The following is a 12,045-nucleotide window of genomic DNA, read 5'->3' on the forward strand; positions in this document are numbered from 1 at the left end:
GACCAGGGCTAAGGAACTAAGCCTTTTTTGTCCTTCTGTAAATATTGCTCTCTAGATCTATTACCACCTCCTGACACTGAGACACTTGAATCTTTGTGTTGGAAAGGCAAAAGTGGCATGTCATGATCCAGCAGCACCACAAAATGACAAGATTTTCTCAGTCTTAGTAGATGTCTCTAGATCGTTTAGTTTGCGATTCTGCAAAGTGCTGACTGCCACTGTCTCCAGCTGGAGTAGAGGACACGCCAATAACATACTGAAAAATTAGCACCTGTTTTTTTTGCATGTACTTAAAATGCCTCTGATTAATGTGCAAAAGAAGCTGAGATGTAGGCAGCCTTGCCCCAAATGGCCCTTGGGGCTGCTGGAGAACCAGAATCGAACACTTCATGAGGTTTGCATTACCCAAATCAAAATGCCTGTGTGTGTTCTGCAGGATAAGGTGTTCTGGACTGACCTGGAGAACGAAGCAATCTTTAGTGCAAACAGGTTGAATGGCCTGGACATCTCCATTTTAGCAGAGAATCTCAATAACCCTCATGATATTGTGGTCTTTCACGAGCTAAAGCAGCCAAAAGGTAAGGCATGCCATCAGTGCTCCCATAGTCCAAACACCATTCATTCATTTAAGCTGGTAAATAAAATGCCTCCCCGTTGTCTTGGATGGAGTGGTAAGGCAGATACTGCTAATATAAAATGAATGCCTGATATTTGAAATTCCTGCATAGTTAATTCAGCGGGTGCTTTTATTGAAAAACCTGCAATTTGTTTATAATAATTTAATTAGCAGCTTTCCTTTGGAAGTCTACTCTTAGAGTGATCAGAGCAGCCTGTTGCCTGCTGTTCATTTTAGGTGACACTTTTTCGCAGTGTCACTCAGGACTCGAAAGAACTCTGAACAAAGTAACTTGCTCACCGTTTTCTTAGTGGGAAAAACATGGCTGGGAGACAGCTTTGAGATTGTGGGTATTATGAGACAACAGCTGTGAAATGGCACCTTCTTACTCAGTAGATATGCTCCCCCTGTGTATTCCAGGTCAGATAGGCTCAGTGAGAAAAATGTTTGTCCTACTAGTTACTGGGGCTAGCACTGAAAAGCCTGCACAACTAAGAGAGGAGCTGGACTCTTTCCTGGTTCAGCATAATCAGCACAAAATTCTAACTGAAGAGTTTTTATTACTGACGATCATCAACAAACTTGAAATTCAGATCATGATTTGCTTGTAAATTGGGTACATTTGATCTATAGTATTGGGCAGGAAACCCCACAAGACAATTTGAAGCTCTCATCTGAAGACCTCATAGTGCTTTAAAAACACCTGTGAGGCAAGAGTTATTAAGCAGCCAAGTAAATTGAGGCAGAGGTGAAGCTGAAAATTTTAAGGTCTACCCAGCATGAGACAGTGAGGGCCTGATGTTCAGAAATGCTGAGTATCTGTAGCTCTCAGTGATTCCACTAGAGGTATGAGTTCTCAGCATCGCTGAAAAGCAGGAGCTGGATGGCCAGAATTAGAGGATGCTTTGAAAACAATGCCTTAAGTGACTTACTCAGTCAGTGGAATAACAAAGAATGGAACCCAGGCGTCCTGACTCCCCATCCCCTGCTGTAACCATCAAAGCAAAGCAAAACTGTTGCATATAGTATATGAAAGTGGGAGTGCACAATGGTGCGGCTACTGCTACCTTCCTGCATACAAATGGAAGAGCTCTAGAAGATGGAAAACTCCTAGGGGTTCTGAGTTAGAACAGAATCTCATTCGGGGGAGGGGTCTCTTTCCTATGAACAAAGATAAATTGATGAGCATGGTTTGAAACAATACATTTGTCTTTTCCCCTCCCCACCTTGAACAGCTCCAGATTATTGTGAGCTCAGCTCCCAGCCCAATGGAGGCTGTGAATACCTGTGTCTTCCCGCACCGCAAATCTCTCTCCATTCTCCCAAGTATACGTGTGCCTGTCCTGACAACATGTGGCTGCACCCTGATATGAAGAAATGCTACAAAGGTAAAAGCAACCACCTTAATGCAGGGACCGTTCTCTTAGCCTGGTGTTACTCGGCACAAGCTCCTTCGAGCCACACCAGTTGTACCCGACCCTTCCATGAAACCAACTTACATCATCAGTGAAATTTCCCTCTCTCACAACAGTGCAGGAACCATTAGCTATGGTAGTCTGTGTGTTTGGGACCTTTTTGCACATAGCCTGATATTTTTGTTGGTCTGGAGGGTCACTTTATTGAAAATTTGTTTATTCACAAAGAGTAATCAGAAAAGCTAAATGCATGAAAGGGAACAAAGATGAAGTTCCTGATCCAAATCCCATTGATCTCAATGGAAAGACTCCCATTAAATTCAGTGGGCTTTGGATCAGGTGCTACACATGTGAGTGGTTTGAAATCATGGTAGTGAAGCTGGTCAATAAAATCATTCATTAACACCACCCCATGAGGTGTGAGTGGCGTATATTGTATATTTAGGAATATTAGGCCACATTCATCTTTAGTGAACTCTAGTCTCTTCCTGGGAGCTACTAGTGGTGAATTTTACCTAATATTTCCATATGGTGCGAGTTCTGAATTTTGGGGGCCCACAGCCAAAAAAGTACGATAAAGACTTTGAACTTCTTTATGTCACCTTCCACCCATAGCACTTCATAGATATTAGTGAATTAAGCATCATTACACCACTGTGAACTTTGTAAATTATTTCATTTCCATCTTGCACATGGGCAAACAGAGGTATAGCAAGGCAATGGGCCACATAACAAATCAGGAATGGAAACCAGACTCCTATTCTATCCATTATCAAATCTGGAAAGGAGTGCTCCTTAACGCCATGTGATATCTGCTTTTTAGACTTCTTTTACCAGATTTCAGAGTCCTTGTTTTGTTTTAACTATATGGGGTTGCTTTTCAGATCCTCCAGCTGCCTTAACAACTGAGCCAGTTTCAACTCCGGTGTCCACCATCACCACAACTATGATTTCCACCATCACTACAGCAACAACTAGCAACACCAGCAATGTCAGTAGAGAGAGCTCAGGAGCTGTATCACAATTCTCCATCACAACCCCAGGTGTTGGCTTACCCACAACCACGTCTAGCCTAATAGGCACAAAGATAATGACAACTGGAAACAGCAATTTATCCCAGCACTGTAAGATTCAGGTTCCTACTTCTTTACTTTCTGCCAGGCATAAGAGTATCACAAAGATCCATGGGCTAGTATGAGAGCTGGCAGGCCAGATGTGCTATATGCATGTCAGACACAGGCATGCATATATGGGCAGAAATAAAATCAGATTTTTCATCTCAACTCCTTCATTATGATAATAGAAAAGTGTTCCCAGTTTCTCTGAACTCTTTGGTTCCAGGTTGTCGTGTCTGATTCCCTGGGATTCAGTCTTACACCCACAGCATTTAAGGTTCCTATTTCTCAAAGAAAGTTGCACCTGTTTTTCTCAGCACAGCGCTCTGAAAGTTCATGGAGCCCTGCTCTGAAATACCTCTGACAAAGCTCTCCATTAAAACGAGTATCTCCGTGGATTGATGTCCACATCGCAAAAAATACTGCCAGCAGAGGGCACTATCTGGCTTCTTTATTGTCGGTCTCTACAGAGGCTAAGTACTGAATAAACCATGAAGGATTTAACTACCTTCCCATTCTTAGAGGTGATCCCTGTAGGTCAGGGTTGCAACACATTGGCAGGGCAATGCAGGGAAGCTGAACTGCCTTTCCATAATCTTGCTGTTCTACAGAGAGGAAGATTTCCACCTCCAACACAGCCCCTTTCACTGATAATTGATTAAAAACAATAAGACAGAAGACCTCTGGCTTTTCAAACATGGCACTGAGCAAAAGAGGCATCATTTCCATTGTATCTGCAAAGCAGGTGTAGAAATAAATCATGCATTCCTGTTCTCATCAGCAAGACAGGACACATGATACTTGATGCTAAGCAGTGCATAGTGCTCTTGAGAAAGCAGAATCAATCTTCCAAATTCGTTCTTATCATTCTTACCTATGTAAATCTCCTTCCAAACCCCAGCTGAAAATAATTAGATTCTATGTTTATTAAAATATTTCTAACAAGGACTATTATGGTACCTATCTCATTAACTGGTAAAATGTCTATTTAATAGAGTTACCTGCCAAGGGGATTAATTTAAAAGGATAAACTACCTTTTACATTATTTTCTATGCATTGGTGTCTCAGTAGATGAAGGAGTTAGCTCTTTTTCTATTATTCCTGATTTGTCACAGTAAATTCAGTATATTTCTGAGTTTAGTGCTAATTCTGTTAAGATTGCAAAACACACAGTTTGAAGAATGAGACATTAACATTTATTGGTTCGCTCTTGTATGACATTCCCTTGAATTTTGAGGCAACCTTCCAGGCTCAACTTAGCTATTGCACATGGCATTCTTTGGTGTAGTCACCTCCACAGGAGGATAATTCAAATGCATTATGTAGATAGCTTGGAACCACAAAGTTCTTCTCCTGATAGAGCAATAGCTTGGTGGCTGTGTTGCTACCAAAGGGAGCTGTGTTGCACAAGATGAAGAGTCATCTACTCTCCTTGACAGAGACAGAGAATTTCCATTACAGGCCAGATTTTTTACAAACTACCCTCCCTTTTTGTGCCCAAACAAAGAACTGGCATATTGTATCAGTCTAGTGGTCTAGCTACCTCAGTATACTGTCATCAGACCATGACTGGTGCCAGAGGGCATGAACAGAACAGGGCAATTATTGAGTGATCCAGTCCCAGCTTCAGACTGTTGGAGGACACCCAGAGCATGGGGTGCATCCCTGACCATCTTGGCCAATAAGCCACTGATAGACCTACCCTCCATGAACTTACCTAATTCTTTTTGAACCCAGTTATACTTTTGGCCTTTACAACATCTCCTGGCCATGAGTTCCATACACTGACTGTGTGTTATGTGAAGAAGAACTTCCTTATGTTTGTTTTAAACCTGCTGCCTATTAATTTCACTGGGGTTCTTGTGTTATGTGAAGGGGTAAATAACACTTTATTCCCTTTCTCTACAGCATTCATGATTTTATAGACCTCTTATCATAGTCCCCCTTAGCTGAGCAGACCCAGACTTTTTAATTTCTCCTCATATGGAAGCTGTTTCACACCCTTAATAATGTTTGTTGTCCTTCTCTGTACTTTTTCCAGTTCTAATAAGTCTTTTTGAGAGGGGGTGACCAGAACTGCACGCAGTCTTCAGGGTGTGGGTGTACCATGGTGGCCACATAAATAGATACATGCACACAGAGCCAGGAGAAACAACACCATGAGCCATTCACATGGAGAACCAATGGACCATTACACATGAAATTCTTATGAGATATTTCAATACCTAGAAACAGCCATAAGTAGCACTCTATCCGTACTACCAGTACCTTACACTGACAAACAGATAGTAGGTAATGCAAAGTGCTGTATTTCTTAGCATTGTGTGGGATTTGGGGGGGCTAGCTCTCCCCCAAGCTGGTCCTTCTCAGACTGGAAGGCTGATTGTCTGAGAGACACCCCCCGCTCTTCATCAGCGCTTCTTAAAGCTAGCCCTAGTGTGCTCTGACTTCAGAAGACTCAACTCTGGTACCTAAGCACGGTCTACACAGTCCCTGGGCAGCAGGGGCCTAGGTATGCTGTAGCAGCATCGCATTCAGCCTCTAACAGGGAGGGAGCACCTGGTTTCACCTAATAGTTAAGCTAATGAAGGGGCAGCATGAAGAGGTTTAGAAGGGAGTTGGTCAAACGTCATGTGCTTTTCTGTGGCCATATTCAGCAGTCAACTGTGCCCTTCTATAAAGCCCTGTCACTGTACGGGGGTATGTCCAGTTCTTCCTAAAGGGCAGGCCCCTTAGCAACGCTAACCCTTGTTTTGGGTTCTCATTTCCTTTGAGAGCCTAGTCCTTGTGTCCTACTGTGCCAGTTGTGAGTGACATCTGGAGTTAGCAAACTAACAGACCTCACATTTCAAAGGTGTTTATTATTATTTAGAAGTGAATCTGTATGGTTATGACACAGCCATATAGCAGGGCGCAAGATATGAAAATTAAGGAAGATGGCAAGCTGCTGGCTCAGGCTTATTAAGTAGTTATTTTATGATTCAGTGTCTTGTTTAAAGATGATTAATTATCAAATATAAGCACACAATAGATATTATTTATAGACCACATACCTTTAAATTTAACCTAGTTTTTTAAAAAAAATTTGAGCTATCATTATAATTATGGTCCATCTTTAGTGCTGTTTGATTAATCAGAACTGTTCTTTTATGGTTACAGATGCCAATGATGGGCAGGGTTTTGGATCAACTGTTAGAGCAGCCATTATTGGAGTTGTAGTTCTTCTTGGTAAGCAAGTTTGATTTAAGCTTAGAATGAGACTCCCTGACAACTTTTTGTAAAAGACTTTTCTGGAGCACAAAGGACTATTGAAACACAGTAATTCCTCACTTAACGTCGTAGATATGTTCCTGAAAAAAATGCAACTTTAAGCGAAACAATGTTAAGCTAATCCAATTTCCCCATCAGAATTAATGTAAATGGGGGGTGAGGGGGTAGGTTCCCGGCAATTTTTTTTTTTGCCAGACAAAATACTATTATATCTATATACACACACACACAGAGTATAAGTTTTAAACAAACAATTTAATACTGTGCATAGCGATGATGACTGTGAAGCTTGGTTGAGGTGGTGGAGTTAGAGGGTGGGATATTTCCTCCTGCTAAATGATAAACTAGCAATTGGCTGAGCCCTTAAGGGTTAACTCATTGTTAATGTAGCCTCACACTCTACAAGGCAGCATGAATGGGGGGGGGGGGTGTTGCGCATTTCCCCTTTAAGTATGCTGACCCCACTCTTAAGTACACTGCCTTGTTAAATTAATCAGCAAGCTGAGACCGTAGCTTCTGCCAGGAAGCTCCCTCCATCCTGAGCCCTGTGGTATCCCCTGTCGTCGTTCGTCCCCCCGGCTCTATGGAGATGGGATAAGTGGGAGATGCAGGGGGTAGGGGGACACCCTGACATTAGCCCCCCTCCCCCAAAGCACAGCAAGCAGGAGGCTCCCAGGAGCAGCTCCAAGGCAGAGGGCAGGAGCAGCACATGGCAGTGGGGGAGGGACAGCTGCACTGCTGGCAATTGATAGCCTGCTGGGCAGCTGCTGCACAGGGAACTTAGGGGAGGGGAGAGCTGATAGTGGGGCTGCCGGTCCACCCTGGTTCCAAGCCCCCACCAGCTAGCTGCAACGGGCTGCTCTTCCTGCAAGCAGTGGACAAAGCAGGCAGCTGCCGAACAATGTTATTAGGGAGCATTGCACAACTTTAAATGAGCATGTTCCCTAATTGATCAGCAACGTAACAATGTTAACCAGGATGACTTTAAGTGAGGAGTTACTGTACTGTACTGCAGGTTTGAAGGGTACAGGAGCAGAGATCCACATGGGACTATGTTTGCCTTCCCCAAGTAGCCAGATGACAGCTTTTTCTCTTCTTTTCTTCAGTGGTCATTGGTTTGCTGTGTATGGGAGGGTACCTCATCTGGAGGAATTGGAAAAGGAAGAACACTAAAAGCATGAACTTTGATAACCCTGTGTACAGAAAGACAACAGAAGAAGAGGATGAAGAGGAAATCCATATTGGGCGGACTGCACAAATTGGGCATGTCTACCCAGCAGTAAGTAACTCTGAGCAAGCTGCCAAAGTAAAAGCTTTTTCTTAAGAAGGTTTGACTACAGAATTATCTCAGCTGATCATGAGGTTGATTACAGTTACTTGGCATCAGACAGTACATTAAATGAGGGGTTTGTCAAATTTTTGCCTTTTAGATTACTCTTAGACTTGTATGTAGCTCATGTTGCCATATCTTTGGAACATACAGTAGGAATTTACTATATGAGATTAGATCAATTGTCCATTTAGTCAGGTACCCTGTCTCTAGTGGCACTGGATGCTTAAATCCCTGCAAGTCACCCCACTGAGAAATTCATGTCTCTGACACACCCATCATTGTAGTGGTAAGCACTAATAACATGCAAGAAAAATGAACAGGCTGTCCTATACACGAGTTTTTCAAACCAGGGACAATGACTGCTGCTAAATGTTAGGCTGTACCCCGGTGGGGAGGATTTTTCTCCTGCCCCCAGCTTGCAGTCAGTTTTATGCCTTACTCTTTTCCATCCACTGCCTTTTCCTGCCAACAATAAAGTCCAGTTTCTATTTGCTAGGGGGAACACAATATTTTTCTGCTTATATAATTAGATACAAACCACTAAAAAGTGAAATGCTCTGCAGTGAAGAGTGAATGAGATTCCAAAGGGAGTCAAGGAAAGTTGCCTTAGCATAGAGATGGGATGGAGGAGTAATGCTTTCCTCTACAGGTTCTGCTGTAACTACATAATGGGACTTGCTGATGGAGACACCAGAACCCGCACAGTGTGGTTTCTTCAAGGGAGTGTCCCTTCAGGAAACAGGCAGCTTGGATGAAGTGTAGGAACAGTAACTGAGTCGTGAGGGGGAGGACAAAGAGACAGGAGTAAAAGCAGTGCAGGAGCAAGGAAGGGCACTGTCTCAATATCGCGGATTAAGTAATAATAGCAATCCTTGCGCTGCTGTCATACCTCCCATCCGAGGATTTTAATGTGTGTCACAGACATTGATGAACTTGGCCTCCCACCACATCTGTAGTGCAAGAAAATAATGCTTATCCCCATTTGGGGGAGGAGGAATTGGAGGCATGAAGGACCAGGTACTAATAAGTACTACTCAGTGTAGGGGTTACTCCATTGAAATCAGTGGGATTTTTTTTTTTTTAGTGAGGGGAGGTGTTATTCATCATGAGTAAGATATCAGGTCCAAAGAGATCAAATGATTCTCTGTCACTCAAGCATTTACCACTATTGTGTTTTCCTTCCTCCACAGCGTGTAGCATTGAGCCTGGAAGATGATGGGTTACCTTGAGGACCAAGTCGCTGCTCTAGTCCCATACCTAATGGCATAATATGCACTGAACAGATTCACTTTGGATCATGGAACCCTCCCCCGCCTTTCCTTTTCTTCCCCCTAATTAATTACTATTTATGTTGCAGAAGGGTAACCACAAAGTTATAATGAACTGCAAACATCCAAAGGATGTGAGAGTTTTGTATGTATAATCTTTTATACACGTTTTAACTTGTTGCACTACCCCTACGTGATAGTGAAGAGGCTACTACTGCTGAGCTACTAACCCAGTATACATAACCAGCCGGGTTCAATAGCTATGCATCATTTTAAAACTATATTTATAGAGGTTTTGTAAATAGGTTGAACATGCTTTGTGGCTATCCATCAACATAAGTAAAAAAAATTCTATACAAGCGGTTTAGAATATTTATTAACAAAATTGGGATATAAGATTTGTTCTGTAAAGAGGGGTGAGAGTATTTATTTTTTGTATGTTTGGCTTGCTGTGCATATATCTGTCTAGACTAGATAGATATATAGACATATAAATATATACATATATATACATATAAATATATTTTAAAACTACTAGCCCAAGTCTATGGGAATTAGGGGGATTGAATTCTTAAGGAATGTTTATGGAAAATTTGCTTTGAAGTCTAAAGCCACTGGAGTAAGAAACAGCTGTACAATAGGACAGTCAATGAATGAAGCACTCCCATAATGAATTTCTGCTGTCAAAATGGTTTACTTTGTATTTCAAGCCCAGACAAATGTACTGGCCAGGACTCAGGCACTAGCACCCTTGATTTCCTTTTTTTAAAAATCTTTACATCCAAAATGTCTTCATACAGTGACTTCTCTTCACTTAGTGTATCTCACATAGAAGAAACTCCTATAGGATTCAACATAGCTTTATGCCGTGTCTGTCTCCATGGAGGTTATTTGGTGTAGGATTTTTTAAGAAAACCTAAATCTGTCATTTTTTTTCTCCTCCATGGGAATCTTTTTTACAGCTTATAAAAAGTGATTATTTTCTCTGTCTGGTAGTCATATATCAACTCCCTGGAGATAGCTCATCACAAAATCTTTTATTGCTGTGCTGCTACTGATTGTTAACACTGTTAAAATGAATGAAGTGTTAGGAAGCACAGAGATGCAGTCCAACTTGCATACCTAGAATTCACAGCAGGTATATTCCAAGTGGCTGTAGCTGGAACATCCAGCACCATAACAGTGCATTCACCACAGCAGGTTGTCCATGGAATGTGGAGCAACAGGAAAGGGGTTAAAGAACAAAATGTCAGCAGACTGCCCTCGAATATACAGCTCTTGGTAGGATGGCTGAAAAGGTAATTGGAAAAAAACCCAAAACAACCAATCCTTACAACAGTGGTCCCCAAACTGTGGGGCATGCCCCTCTAAGGGGGGCATGGCAGAGCTCGGGACAGGGAGGGAATGCCATCAAGCTCTACTCCTGGCCCCAACTGCGGCCCTGCTTCCAGCCCCCAACTGTGCTCCTGGGGGAGGGTGCAGACCATTGGGAGCAGCGTGGAGGAGTTTGGGGACCACTGCCTTACAAAACCTTTCACTCTCACCTGTTCCTAAAGCTGAGCAACTCTGGGACTATCATACCAGTCCTAGGTGACCTGGCACCCCTTAGGCTATTCTCTCCAATTGGAACAGTGGTGGATGTGCAAAGTTCTTCTACTACAAGTCCATGCACTGTGTGCATGAAGGAAAGAACAAAAACTGAGCTGTACATGTCTGTGATAACACTAACAGCAAACTGTAAATATGTTTGAAGGCTCTAAATTTTGATACTTTTTTAAAAAAATAAAATAAAAAAACTGTACAAATGTGTGTATAAAAAGCAGCAATTTTTTCAAACTGCTTTAAATTAATTTGATGTCCAGTGCTGGTTTCAAACTTTACAGATTTGTAACCAATCAAAAGAAGTCAGCCACCAAATTTGTTTTTTAAATAAATTATTTTAAACAGTTGGGATTGTTGGGACATTGTTTAACACTGTAACCAGTTCTGATCTCTGTCTTGTCATAATGAAGTTCTGTTAGAATGAGTTCTTGCTTGGTGCCTTTTGTGTTTCAGTTTTCATTTTATGGACAAAAGAACTGCAGGAGTAGGGGGGAGAATATGGTCTGTATATCGTTTGCTGTACTTACATAAAAAGGAGTACTGAAAACCAAATGAATTCATTTGTAAAACAGTGCACTGTTTCCACAGAGAGATTAAATTTTTTTTATCTCGGATTTCTGATGCGTTCTGTTATTTTACAGTACATCAGTGGTTTTCTCCACAGACTATGTCTAAGGGATCTGCAAAGGTTGTCATTACCACAGAACAGTAGTTTTCAACCTGTGGTCTGTGGACCCCTGGGGATCCGCAGACTATATGTCTAAGATTTCCAAAGAGGTGTAGCCCTCCATTTGGAATTTTTTTAGGGGTCTGCAAATGAAAAAAGGTTGAAAACCACTGCAATACATAAATGAAAATTTGTTATTAAGAATTGCAGCACTTTGATGCCAAAATATTAGGATCTTATGCAAATATCAGACTCTTCTGATTGACACATACACATCGAACTAGTCCCAAGGAATGGGTCAGCTTTTAATTGCCTATAGCCAAATCAGGACATAGCAGTGTTGCTCTACATCCTAGCTATGTAAGAATTCTCTGTTCTCTTTATGGTCCCAGTAAGTCTGTATTTAACACCCTCCAGTTCTTCCAGTCTACAACTGTGCAGCCCCAACCCTGGACACTACATAACCTTTATATGCAAACGAAGGGATACTCAATGGGCAATTCTGACTACCGTCAAGTCCTCTTTCTCTACTCAGACTGTTTGTCACCTTCAAATTGCACAGAAAATGCTGCCTGTTTCAGTTATGCTTACATTATGTAAAGTTTTATATAGGTGACAGAACTAAAATCCATATAATTTGAGGTTCATATAACCAAGACAGCCTGCTGCACACAAATATATTAACTTTTACCATTACAAAAAACTACATTTTGTCTCTGTTCTGTAAAAGGAGGCATATGGTGCATTTGCTTGCCATA

General features: G+C 41.8%; 1 protein-coding gene across 1 annotated transcript in view; it reads left to right on the forward strand.

The window, feature by feature from the left end:
* Positions 1–11,273, forward strand: part of LRP8 (LDL receptor related protein 8) — a 296,358-nt gene extending 285,085 nt beyond the window's left edge. Inside the window, exons 14-19 of the mRNA XM_077824837.1 lie at positions 437–578; positions 1,852–2,004; positions 2,916–3,155; positions 6,307–6,375; positions 7,524–7,696; positions 8,941–11,273. Coding sequence (XP_077680963.1) covers positions 437–578; positions 1,852–2,004; positions 2,916–3,155; positions 6,307–6,375; positions 7,524–7,696; positions 8,941–8,979 — 816 coding nt within the window. The 3' untranslated portion in view covers positions 8,980–11,273. The remainder of the gene's footprint in view (positions 1–436; positions 579–1,851; positions 2,005–2,915; positions 3,156–6,306; positions 6,376–7,523; positions 7,697–8,940) is intronic.
* The last annotated feature ends 772 nt before the right edge of the window (positions 11,274–12,045 follow it).

Source organism: Eretmochelys imbricata, chromosome 8, assembly GCF_965152235.1.
Source record: "Eretmochelys imbricata isolate rEreImb1 chromosome 8, rEreImb1.hap1, whole genome shotgun sequence".
Classification (NCBI taxonomy): Eukaryota; Metazoa; Chordata; order Testudines; family Cheloniidae; genus Eretmochelys; species Eretmochelys imbricata.